Here is a 13,427-nt window from a genome sequence, read left to right as displayed (position 1 = left end):
ATCATGAAAACTGAGCCTTTTGTGACTGCTGAGCGTCCTAGCTTCTGAAGCCGTCCTGTGGGTTCTGTGTCCTTTCAAACTGGACCTGTTTAACTGAGTTGTAGCTTGAAGTGAGCTCTGTGCTGCCTAGTGTGGCCGCACCTCCACAGCAGATGGTTGTGCTTGGAAAATTCTGTTTCAGGACCAGGGGTTCATGTCAGTGCCTTGGGATTTTGTCCTCTTCCTAAGCCCTTCTCAGACTAATTCGGAAGAGGACAGTCTATTGGAAATGCTTCTGAGCACTCTGAGTATGGCTAGCTGAGCGCTCCCATGGGAATGGTTGTTTGGCTGTAGCAGCAGGGCTGGGCATGGAGACAGGAACTGCGTACTCCTGCCCTGTGGGTTCCTGTCTTTGACGCGGCAGTGCCCCTGCCCCGGTGAGCGGGCCAAGCCCCAGCGACTTCAGTAAGCATGAGGTAAGTGGGAAGACCCCTCTGCCTTCTGCCCCACTAAGTGACCAATTTCTACAAAAGTAGAGAAAATAGGGCACCTGGCTGGCTCAGTCGTTTAAATGTCGGACTCTTGATCTCGGCCCAGGTCGTGATCTCGTGGTTCATGAGTTTGAGACCCGTGTCGGGCTCTGTGCTGTTAGCATTGAGCCTACTTGGGATTCTGTCTCTCCCTCTCCCTCTCCGCACCACCCCACTCGTGTGCTGTCTCTCAAAATAAATAAATAAATAAATAAACTAAAAAATAAAATAAAAAGTAGAGGAAATAGGGCTTACTTCCCTGAGGGCTCTACATTGGCAGTGAGAGAAAGGGGAGGTCTTATCTGGTCTTAACATTAAAATTTTAGACTTTTGACTATTTCCTTCATTCCCTTTATTAACACACCCCTCCCTTGCCCAGCCATGGCTTTCTTTCTGGGGTTTTTGGATTGTTTTCCGTTCCCATGGTGGCCCTGGCTTAGCTTTCTGGGACTGACAGATTGATGCCTCACTGTTAATATCAGTTCTTGGATCGGAGCTAGCAATGTGGGAGAGTTTTATTTTAGCAAAGGTGGGTTTGATGTGTTGACAGAGGGAGCCATTTCTCATGCTCTGCAAATAAGGTAACAACATTATGTACTTTTTAAAGAAATACCAACAGAATGGATTTCCTGAAACGGACCTTCAGGAATTCCTGAAGGAGTGTGGTAGCAAAGAGAAGTATCAGAAAGAGGCCTCACCCTTCTTGTCCTGCATCTGCTGCCTGAGGAGGTCAGTATTGTGTTTAATCAGGTCTCCATGCTCCTGAGGTGATCTTCTCTGTGGCCTTAACAACGGGTTCTTCCAAGGTTTACCCTATTCTCAGAGATCAGCTTATTGTGGGAAATAATCCATCTTTCATTTTCTTTCCTCCCACTGAAACTGGCTTTAGAAATGAATTGTTTCTTACAAAATGGGGTAGAAAGCTACATGACGCGGTTGAAATCTCTAGGGCATATCATGAGACCCTAACGAGAAGGCCTGAGTTATGTCCACTAACGTCAAGAAGGTGAACTCTGAGGTGGCCAAAGTAAGAGGTCAAAACTCTTATTTTTAGGAGTGGAGCTCTAGGAATGTCCATGGCCTTTCCCTTTCCACAGTATTTGGTATAAATAACCTTTCTTGAGCTGAGCAGAGAACCTGCTTGAGAGGAGGCTGTGCATAGCTTTGGTTGGGAACACATATCAGTAGCTCTACATCGACCAACTGTGCTTTGCTGGCATTCGGCAGGACACTTATGCAAATGGTCTACACCTCAGTGGCAAAGCATCCACTTAGTGGTTTGGGGAACTAAAATAGGGGTCACATGAGGATAGTTTTCTTAATTGTGCCCTTATTTATTTTCCTCTGTAGTCACAGGTGGGGTTGTTGACTGAAAATATCCCCTACCCATGTTTTTCGAGAAGAAATCTCTAAATCAAATTCCTGAAGGGAGATGGAAGAACATAATTGCTACTTTAAACCACAGGATGTATTTTCTGTTAATCGATTCATACCGCATCTTGGGATTTGAAATGATATGAGTGAGCGTTTCCAAAGAATGTCTGGTAAATATGAAATGAAGTCTTCTGAGAAAAGTTCAGTTTTTTAAAATCACATTTCTTCCTCTCAGAGCATTAAATTGTTGCCATGGAAGCTGGGATAAAGGGAAATTAATTTTCTTAATAGGCAGTGGCTTCCTAAGAGGCACCTTATGTAAGGAAAGTCTCTCAAAGTTGTTTTTTCCAATGTGTATTTAACTGTAAAGAAAAAATCATCATTAGAGAATGTAATTGTGAATTCTGGAAAGTAACCGAAAAGTTTTTGGTATTTGATTTTTGGACTTTGGTGTGCATCACAAAAGCCACAGGAGGATGTTAAATGTTTTCTTGTGCAGCCACATGGAATGAGCAAAAGGTTTAAGGGAGGGACTAGAAAACGTCTTGGTCGGATTGGGTCTGAGAACTGAGAAGAAGAATCAATATCAGCAGACGATCCACTGTATGGCATGCAAGGGGCTGTTGAGAAGATGCCTGCTTCACAGGAGGGTCTGCTCATCATGACAAACGAAAGAATTCAGTGGACTGAGGGAGTCTACCAAGGAAGTCAGCTGAAGAACTAAAATGTTGAAAGTTTTGAAAAAAGAGGCTATCAAAAATAAAAACAGAAGTGGTTGTTACCGAAGATGGTCATGGGTGAAGTCAGCTGGAGAAGTTTTAGTTGAATAATCAGATCAAAGCTTGATCTGATTGGACCCCAGGCCAATTGGGATGGACCCTACAGAGAGTAAACGAAGGTCACGGGACTGATGCCGGAAATGGATGGTCCTGGGGCCATGAGAATAAGTGATGACTTTGACTCCATCAAAAAGTACACCTGGAGGTGTTTAAAGGTTAGGAACCTAAGAATGGTAGAAATTGAGGAAGGCCATAAAGGGAGAGTAAATATTAGAGAGAGACCTCACTGAGGGAATGTGGGGAGTAAGGACATCGCAAATATTGGTGTCTAGGTCCCCTTTCTGGTGCCTATCACTGACACCCCCAACTGACAGCTCCGTCTCCTGCAGAACACAGATGGGGGTCACTTTTTTAATCAAACAGGTCCAGCAACCACAATAGACTGATTTTCCTTCAAATTGTTGACAGAGTCTCTGGACTGATCATCAGAACACCTGGCTTTCTGTTTTGGACCCTTCTGGTTACCAAATGTGTCCCATGATCTCTCCTTAACCTCTTGGTCCTTCCAGTGCCATCAGAGTACAACAGATGACCTCTGAAACCACGTCTCATGTGATGTGATTCTTTGGAAAGCTATACCTGGTTGGACAAATATAGAATTAAGCTTTCCCCTTCTCCACTGCAGCAAAGGGGAAAATCTGTTGTAGCCATTGAGTAGCCAATTGTAGCCATATGTTGTTGTCGTGTGACAAAGCCATTGCTTTGTCAATGAAAGGAGACGCAGGGTCCTTTTACATGGACAACTCCTCAGAATTGCCAAAAGCATCTAGTCAAACCAAAAATAATGTACATTGACCTCCTTAACTTTTCTTCTTCTTATATGTCGAACTCAATGTGTCTATAACCTATGCATGCCTGACTGCAGAGTATTCCTATTCCATCCCACAGATTCTGAAATCATTGTTTTCTCTTTCCTCCTTCCCCTTTCTGATACAGGAAAGGAAGTGATGACCACTTGGTACTTATGAACTAAAATCTTCCTGCTAAAGATAATCAAGTTTCAGGCCTCTTTACCCTGTGACAATGCAGAGGGCCCCAAACAGCTCGGACCAGCACTTCCAAAAATACTGACTTATTTAATTGTGGAGCAGGAAAGAGGACTGTTAGCTGGTTGAACACAACTGAAATTCCAAAGTTCCTTTTATAAACTTGGATGATGAAGCATAGACCACGGTCAACTACTGGGCATTAGTGCAATGGAGCAGTGATAATGAAATTCTGCGTTGAACTTTTAACTTATGACATCACAATGTTGGGATGGAAAAAAAAAAATCACATTTCAAAGTGTGCCAAAATTATGGCACCTAAAGCCATGCATTGAAAGAGATATGTTAATCATTCAGTAAGGGTTTGTTTTAAAAGTGATTTGGGATTAGAAGACATTTGTTAATTCATGGTGTGTACAGAAATGAAGTTGGTTCCAACACTCAGTTAGAAATTGCAAGGTGGAGAACTATTAAGCCAATTAAAGAACACACTTAAATCAACAAAAAGACCATCTTGGCCTGTCTTCCTATGTTTGTTTGTTTTCCAGCAGGACAGGAAGCAACTGTTGGCAGGGTGGGATGAACCACGGGGTTCAGTGGGTTGGTTCAGTGGGATGAACTGGAAACAGTCATTTGTACACCTTGTCGCTTGTGCTGCTTGTTGATTATACATACATGACATGGAAGTGAAGGGTAGCAATGGTCACTCATTTTAACAACTGAACTCCACTATGGTGGCAATTTGCCCTTGTCAAGCAAGGAAAGATGGTATTTTTTTTCCCAAATAAATTTATTTTTATCACAACAAGTGGAGCTACTGCTTTTTTTTTTTTTTTTTAATGTAGTATTTCTTAATATCTACCTAGCGCAAAATTCAGATCACATCTCTATGACCTATCTGGTCTCCGGAAGGGGTTTCTTACTTTCTTAAAAGCAATGAAGGAGATATAGGGGTTAGTATATAGAAGTTATCCGATAAATATTTATGATAATAACTTGAGATTAAGATTACTCCATGTATGGATTTATTTTGTACTTTTGTATTTTATTTTTATTTTAAAAAAATTTTTTTTTCAACGTTTATTTATTTTTAGGACAGAGAGAGACAGAGCATGAACGGGGGAGGGGCAGAGAGAGAGGGAGACACAGAATCGGAAACAGGCTCCAGGCTCTGAGCCATCAGCCCAGAGCCCGACGCGGGGCTCGAACTCACGGACCGCGAGATCGTGACCTGGCTGAAGTCGGCCGCTTAACCGACTGCGCCACGCAGGCGCCCCTGTATTTTACATTTATTAGAGAGGAACAGAACTGGAATCAAGCAGAACCCTCATCCCAATGCTCTCCCTCTTTTTTCCCTGCCCTTCCCTGTCAAGCCCCTACCAGATTTTCTTTCTCATACCCCTTTTCTCTCCCCTTGTTCCCACATTTTCTTCATGTGCCTGCACCAAACCTAGCCCAGGAAAATCATTCACTTAATACCATTAAAACTTGTAGATAAATGACTCATGTCTATACACAGAATACTTTGCTAAAATGACCATCTTAGTTCTTCCAAAAAATGTCAAGAGTTATATTCATCTTTTAAACTAAGGATTATTTAACTGGCGCTTCTAGGGTCATTCCCAACACTCCCGAATCAGGTGTGCAATCCAATCACTTACTTACTTCTGAGTACACCCCCAGTATTTGGTTTGTCTCTGAATAGAATTGCTGTTAAAGCCCTTCTGTAATCTGCAGCTGTGACTACCATTTGAATAGAAGATTAATGATGGTCTTTCATGCTTGCATTTTCTTTTATTGGCTTTCATGTTTCCTTTTATTTCTTTTCTCCCTAGCTGGACAAAACACTTTCAGGGAGAAAAATCTTTCTCAAGGTTACCCTATATCTGTGGAAACATTGTTTTCTCTCTTTTTACTAATTGTAAACAATTGTCATTTCACCAACTGTATTATCTGTTTGGGCTTTTTTGAACAATGTTGTTCTCGTAACTCTGCTTAATGGACACACCTGGGACAAACCATTTTCTCTTCTACCTAGGCCTCTACTTGGAGAGTGCACCGTGAAAGGTAGGAGACATGTTCTTTCTGGTTTTGCTGGTTTCATTCCGGGATCTCCAACTTACTAGGATGTACCCTGTTGGCTTGCAGTGCACCCCCGAAGCCAGAGACAACAGCCCTGAGCTTGTTGACTTGGGTGGTAGAGAAGAGCATGGGCATGGGAGCCATCTGGACAGACTCAGGTGAAAGTCCAGGCTTACCCTGTAGCTTTGTGGCCTTGGGCAAGTTACTTTCTGCTTCTAAATGATGATACACCTCAACTGTGGGATTCGCATATAAGTCAGGTAACTCAGGCAAACTTGGCATTGACCTGGCATCGAATTGAAACCTGAGCTGTTCTTTCCTTTTGATTTTTCTGTCACGTTTATAAGTAGGTTCCATGGGACTAGGGAATATTAAAGATTTAGTCTACATCCCTTCTTCCTGGACTCCTGTTCTCCTACTGAGTCTCCTTGGACGGATCATACAGGGCTTCAGTTTCCTCATCTGTAAAATGGGGACTGTGCAGATCGAGTGAGTGAAATATGAAGTGTATAGAACTCGGCATGACTTGGGAGTGCATGGTAAATAGTAGATCTTTAAGAAGCTTTTCCTAGCATAGTCTACAAATGTACAGATCTATTTACCTGGGCTGGCCGGGAAAATATTTTGTAGTGAGCTTACTATACACTTTTGGTGGACTTTGTTCCAGTTAGGGCTCTAAGTGTGTAAATATCCCATATGCAGCCATGTGCTAGAGGCAATGATCAATTCAGCAGCTGTCAGAACTCACAGTTGTGCAGAAGCGGAGCAGATGAGCAACCTAAATGCCCTTCCATCCGGGGCAAAGCTGTCAGTCCCGATGGAGGGTTAAAGTCACTGAGATGCACAAGCTGTCACAAACCTCCAGTGCCTTCACTCTCAGCGAGCCCTTCTGTCCTCTGCTAGGAGCCCACTGCCCTAACCAAATTTTTCAGAAGGTGCGAAGTATAGGCTAGCTTGCTTCTAGGCCACCATGGAGGACGTGGGATGGCAGATGCAAAAGGGTGAGAGAAGGTTTTTCAGAGAAGCTCTTCAGGAGATTCCAGTCACTGCCCCCAAACCCTGCTGAGGGCCCATATCATACCAAGGGTGGGAGGGCCCCTTGGCTGTGGGGAGGCCTACGCTCAGAATCTCAGGTTGAGGAGAAGCACAGCACCCCAGCTTCTCACCTTAGGGACAAATAGCCAGTCACCTTCCAGTGCCTGAGGGCCTCCTGTAAAAGTGGCCCAGCACTGTCACTGATGGTCAGGGGCCCCGGAGTCACTAGGGAAGTATGTTCGGTGAACTGCTACTGTGGTCTCGGCCATGGATGGCTCCTGCCAGTATGAAGACCTGTGATGTTTAAAGATACGACTCTGGTTCCCTGAAGAATTCACCTGGGGCCGCCACTTATCACAGGAACTTTGGATGACTCAACCTCACTTTACTACTAATCAGTTTCACCTTTATTTTCATTAAGTTGAGCAAACTTTATTTTGCTCCTCCTCACTTAAAGTTTGGACTCTCACCCATAACGCTGAGTCTCTCTACCAAGTCCAGAAGTTCACACTACTTGTAAAACATACATGAAGCAGCTCTTGCGGGACAGAGTGATTGAGGACCTCACAGATGAACCCCCAAGCGTGGTGTTCAGACATTAGGCCCTTAAGCGAGGGCAGTGAACTACAGGCATGGGAAAGGGAACATGATGCAGTGAGTTGGAGCAAATGCTGAACACTTCTGCTTTCCCGTTCCTTCCACTTGAGATACTTGATACTCATGCTATGCAGCTTTGTGGCTGTGTGACCTATGCATTCACAAAGGACCCCACACCTGGCTTCATGCTTTGCCCTCACAGTCTTGCAATTCTTAATGTTTTTCGAACAGCCCCCCCCACCAAGTCATGTAGTAAATTCTCATGGTAGTACAGTGTAACTCATTGATGATCTCAGTGATTAAAGCATGGCCTTTTAGACAAAGGCTAGGAGCCCAGTGTCATACTTAGTTTATAAAACAATTGAAATTTAACAAAAGGAAAGAGTGAACCTGAGTTGGAGTGGCTTTTACACTGATGTGAGTGATAATCTAGTTGTATTTGTGGGATGAGGTGAGCTTAGGATCCTCCACTCTACCATCTTCCCCAGAAGTCTCTAAAGTAGCTTTTTTTTTTTTTTTTTTTAACTAGGCTCCATACCCAACATGGATCTTGAACTCACAACCCTGAGATCAAGAGTTGGATACTCTAATGACGGAGACAGCCAGGCATTCCTAGAGTGGTGATTTTTTTTTTTTTTTGAGTTTATGCATTTTGAGAGAGAGAGCATGTGCAAGAGCACACACGAGCAGGGGAGAGGTGGAGAGGGAAAGACAGAATCCCAAACAGGCGCTGAATCACCAGCACAGAGCTCTGCATGGGGCTCGATCTCACAAACCGTGAGATCATGACCTGAGCCAAAACCAAGAGTCAGATGTTTAACTGACTGAGTGGCCCTGGCCTACTGCTTATCTCACAAAGATGGAGATTAAACTTCTGTAGTTGGTGATGTTGGTCAAGGTTGTTTCCATGTTTCATTGGTGGGTTGGATGCTGGGCTGCTCACCTTTCTCCCCATGCCTCATTTTCTTATCTCCATTTCATGTTTTTCCATTGACAGAGTCAGGGTAGTTCATCCTCTAAACTCAAGTTATGTTTGCCCAGTTACCGTACGTCCTGTGACCTTGCCCAGCAAAGTCCCGTGGGACCTGCTCCACATACTAAGCAATCAGATGCTCCCTCCAAGCTCTTTGCAGCCATTTGCTGTTAGAATGAAGGGCCTGTCTTTGAATGAGAAGCTGTAGGATTGTTAAACATGCTGTGTGTTGGAGAAAATAACATATTAGCACTGGGAAGACATCAAGATGGACCAAATCTCAAAATAGACGTTCAAGTTGTTAGGGAAAACAATACAACTTATGGCTGTTCTACCATGGGCTCATTTACAGCAAATGCTGCTGCAAACCAGTGGGTAAAAATGGTGGCAAATGTCTCTCTTGCTATCTGTCTCTGCCAGAGAACCAGGGAGTGAATGAGAAGCTAAATTAGTCACATAAAACATTTCCACACCATCTTGTATAACAAGGACAGCAAAACTCTGACTTCTTAAAGACCCCTGGGAGCTATTGGCTGTGGTGAATGGGAGAGACAATTTATTAGGGTGATGTATGTTTCTTAGTTTCTAATGATACATAAATTATCCCATGAGCCATGATACATATGGTTTAAAGAGAATTTTAAATGAAAGCAATTTTTTTTTCTAGCAACACTAATTGCCTAGCGGCAGTAAATTACTCATCCCCCGCTGCCTGTGGGCTGTGGTCATTATTCTCTCCTCGAGGTTGAGCCGATGTCCCCCAAGAGGAATGTTTGCTTTGACAAAGTGAATTTACATCCTCACTTGTGAGCCTGCCATGCTGGGTCTACCAGAGGAGAGAGTATTAATAATGCCATTTGGACCTAGCACCCTGTGTTTGTGCCATCCTGCACGTGTTATCTATGATAGCAGGACAGTGAGTTGGGTCTTAGCTCTTGGTTGCCTTTGGGGGAAAATCAGGGAGCTGTTATCAATATTTAATTTTCTCCAGCTGGGGGGTTTGAGAGGTAGACTTGGCTAATAAGCATGAAAGTTTCTTAAATGACAAGTTAAGCAAGGGACGTGATAAGCACTGCTAATTTGGGGAAAGGAGATAATGACATGATGTGCAGATGGAAAAGGGTGATGCTGTTAAAGACCATTCATTCCACATGTATTTGTTGATTTCCAATACTGTGCTAGGTACTAAGGATGCAAGGAATGAATGCCATGGTCTCTGGCCCCAAGAAGTTTGGTGTCTAGTGGGAGAGACAATAACATACAAAGCAAGGATAGCACAAGGGCACCCCAAGTGCTATATAAGAGCAGAATAGCAGTAAGTTCTTGCCTGTCTGAAGTATCAATTAAGGCCTCTTAAAGAGAACTAGATGATGTTAACTGAGACTTGAATAATACATTGTGCTTGACCAGATGGCCAAGGTGGGAGTGGGATTGGGGTAGGGCTTTCTGGATAAAAGCAGTGATAGAACAAAAGCAGGGACATCTGAGGGAGAAGCAAGCCAGTTAAGAAAAATGTTTTGGGGCCGTTAAAATGTAGGTCATGTACTGAGGAAAGTAATAGAAGACAAGACCGAGAAGTGACAGGCAAGGCCACAGGGACTGTGAGCACCATGGGGAGCTACAAGACCAGAAAAGGCAGAACTGCGAAGGATAGATTAGAGTTGGGTGAGATAAGTAGGGAAATTAGTTACAAAACTGCTGCAATCATCCAGATAAAAACAACAAAACAGTGATGTCATTTCCCTGTAATTAAACACAAAGAAGAATTTGTGTGAAAACTGTCGCTAAGGAATATACCAGATCTCACGTATGTGTTTTATCTGTGTGTGTGTGTATTTTTTTTCTTTCTTTCTCAAAAGACATTTCTGCTAAATACCCTGTCATTTTCTTGTGAGTTCATGCTTTTGGACTATGCATTTAGGGGGGAAGGTCTCTTTTCATAACTCCTACTACAGAGAAATACATTTATTAGGCTGAATGGCTTTAATGCATATTTCTATCACATGGGCATTTCTCCTTCCACATATTTAAAAGAAGCGTATCCAAGACTTTCTGTTTCTGCATCATCCAGCTCCACCTACCCTACACACACACACACACACACACACTGTAGTACTGTGACCTTAAGGCCGGCCATGGTTTGTGTCTATAAAGGTGGCAAGATGTGTGGGTGTAACCACTAACAAAGCCAGACTGACATCTGTAGTCTGAAGCTTACAGATTGCACAGAGACTTTATGAAGAATCCATCCTCCTTACCCGCTACCCATGACCACCATCAAGATTTGGGTGTGGGATCACTAAGTTTCAGAACTAAGTGGCTACCTGAAATTGACAGTCTTACAGGTAAGTGCTAGAAGGTGCTTTGACTTTATGACTCTCTTAGGCAGGGGCAGTGTGTGGGGACGTCAAGGGTTCAGGGGTGGGGAGGTAAACTGATTAAGAGGCTCAGAGAGAGGACTGTGTTGTGCCTACCCCCACTGCCTTGATTTGGGGGGTGGTAGTGAAATGTGGTCATATTAGAGGAATGTTCCTGGGTCAGGGTAGACTGAGACTGGGGGTTGGGGGGCGGGCAGGGCAGGGAAGGTGGCATGGCCCATACCTCATAAATGAAGAAAGCATGGAGTTCTATAAATGCCTGAGTGCACGTGGGGCTGATCTGCCTGTTTCCTTCCAGAGCCCTGCAGAGAAGGTCAGTGGTTTATGCCAAGACCAACCCCAGTGATACCTCCTTGCAAGCTCTGACTCCAGTAAACCAACTCTGTGACTATTGCAGGTGGTAAACTCGTAACACTTCCTTACTATGTGGAATATGTGAGGCAGCAGGATGGTAGGAAACCCCATTAAGAGTCTTCTCACCTCCCAACACAGTCAGAGGAGCCCAGCTGGGCATCGGTGGTGAGGGAGAACGCTCAAAGATTGGCAGGCTGATCATGGATCTATGCCCAAAGGGGTACAGTGGGCAGCTGGCACAGACTATATGCTCAGAGGCCAAACCATGGTCTTAGGACCATGCACACCAGCACCGTGACCCTGGGTGACCAGCAGGACGCACTGTGGGGAAACTGCCACGCCCACATTCATGGACAGTGAGGCCACCCAACCCAAGTCTGATCTCTGGGGAAGGTGCACTGGAGCTGCCAGCCAGACTGATGTGGAGATTGCTTCCCATGTCCTTTCTTGAGCAGGTCTTGTTCCTGGAACAGACGGAGGAAGGGGTGAGTGGGTCGGTGATGATTCTTCTACTAGAATTTTATTTCCCTGGCATAAATGGTTCCATAGTCCACCTGGAAAAGATGAACATAAGGGAAAGGGATGACAGGCAGATGAGGGGAGCTTGGGTGTGAGTGGCCGTGGCTAGTATGGTACTGACATGACGTCACCTCTCTCATACTTTCTAGGCTTATGGGGGCCCTGACCTTTAACCGTTCTACAAAATACTCTGTTTAAGCCTCCTCATTTATAGGATTGAAACAAAAGAATTGGCATTTATTGTTCTGACTTAAATTTGAAGCGACCAAATGGGATAAAACTGAACGAAATAACATTTCTTCCCCACTGGCCTTTTCAAAGAGTGGCAATTCACGTTCACAGCAGGCAGCTCAGAGGGTAAGTTATTGAGACAGAAATGGGCACAAACCAAATAAGCTAATGTTATCAACCAGTATTATCAGGAATGTGTCTTAAAAAGATGATTATTCAGCACCTTACAACCATATAGCCAAGTAAATACCAAACGGATTAAAGATTTAAATGTGAAAAACTAAGCCTGTAAAAGAACTAGAAAAAAATATAGATGAATATTGATCTGATATAAGAAACAGAGAAGGGCTTTCTGAGTTTAAAGCTATCAGTAAATCATAAAAGAAAAATCAGATGAATTTATTGCATGAAAATGAAAATTTTCAGAGAATTAAGGACGTGAACAAAATCTTAAAAGCATACTCAGAAGGAAAGAATTGCAGTCTATACAACTGGCTTAGTGTCCTTGCTGTGTGAGGAACCATTACAAATTCCTGGAGAGTGAGCCCCCAAAGGCACAAAACTTTCTGTGTCTCTGTGTTTCATGTGCACAGCAGGGTTCCTGGTGAGTAGCAAGCGTTCAAAAAATAGTATGTACTTTAAAAGCTATATTTGGTTGAATGCCTACTATGTACATGTAGTATCACTACTCATTCCAGCAAACTTAACAACTTACGTATCTGATTTCCATTAAACCAAAGAGAAAACTGAGCGCAGAGTAGGGGGCAGAGCATGGCTTCAAATCTGGAGCTTCTGACCCCACAGTCCTCTCCCATTTTCCCTTCTTGCTGCCTGCCTTCTAAATAATGCTTGCTGAATAGAATGTAACGGCAGAAAATTAAGTTTAACCTGCTTAATGAGAAATGTGGCTTTTATTTTTAAACAACACCTTGTTAAGCAGCATTCCTTGAATTCACACAATGCTGGTGCTAATGGAAAATAATCTTATATCTTTGTAGGGGGAGTTGAAAGCTCCAAAGAAATTCCCAGCTCTAATACTAAATTGCCAAGTGATTTAGACAATTTGTTAAGCTGCTCCAAGCCTCAGAACCCTTATCTGTAACACAGGGATAATAAAATTGAGAATACAGAGAGGTTAAGTAACTTGTCCAAGGTCACATAACAGTAAACACCAGAGCTGGGACACAGACCCAGGCAGCCCAACTTTAGAGCTGAATAGTTCATAAGGTTGATGTAATGTCTAGGAGATAATGGACGTAAGCAAGCTTTGAAAAGGATAAACTGGACACATTGGCGAATGGAGGTGAAACTTAAGATTTTAAGCCGTGTGTGTGTGTGTAAGAATTATGAAAACCAAAGCTTGATAGAGATGTCTCAAATGTCTGGGTATGTCCTTCTTGAACTATTGTCTGTCTTTCAGTTGATAGAGCTTAAAATGTGTGCTGGCAGACTGACCATCCCCTTGCTCCCACTCCCTCTACATAAGCCAGCATGTTAATACTGACTAATGGATCAAAGTCAATATGCCCACAATTAGAATCTTAGCTAAC

At 43.5% G+C, this 13,427-nt stretch overlaps 2 protein-coding genes across 8 annotated transcripts in view; both read left to right on the top strand.

The window, feature by feature from the left end:
- Nucleotides 1–4,516, top strand: part of MCOLN2 (mucolipin TRP cation channel 2) — a 57,728-nt gene extending 53,212 nt beyond the window's left edge. For all 7 annotated transcript variants that reach the window (XM_040470813.1, XM_040470807.1, XM_040470809.1 and 4 more), the window contains 2 exons: nt 1,117–1,238; nt 3,659–4,516. In XM_040470813.1, coding sequence (XP_040326747.1) covers nt 1,117–1,238; nt 3,659–3,695 — 159 coding nt within the window. In that variant the 3' untranslated portion in view covers nt 3,696–4,516. The remainder of the gene's footprint in view (nt 1–1,116; nt 1,239–3,658) is intronic.
- A 1,028-nt stretch (nt 4,517–5,544) lies between these two features.
- Nucleotides 5,545–13,427, top strand: part of LPAR3 (lysophosphatidic acid receptor 3) — a 103,900-nt gene continuing 96,017 nt past the window's right edge. The window contains exon 1 of the mRNA XM_040470818.1: nt 5,545–5,775. The gene's annotated coding sequence lies outside the window, so the exon portion shown is untranslated. The remainder of the gene's footprint in view (nt 5,776–13,427) is intronic.

The sequence above is a fragment of the Herpailurus yagouaroundi genome, unplaced genomic scaffold (assembly GCF_014898765.1).
Source record: "Herpailurus yagouaroundi ecotype Mexico unplaced genomic scaffold, PumYag 77, whole genome shotgun sequence".
NCBI classification, from domain to species: Eukaryota; Metazoa; Chordata; class Mammalia; order Carnivora; family Felidae; genus Herpailurus; species Herpailurus yagouaroundi.
Note: the sequence above shows the minus strand (reverse complement) of the source record. Positions and strands in the feature narration are given on the sequence as shown.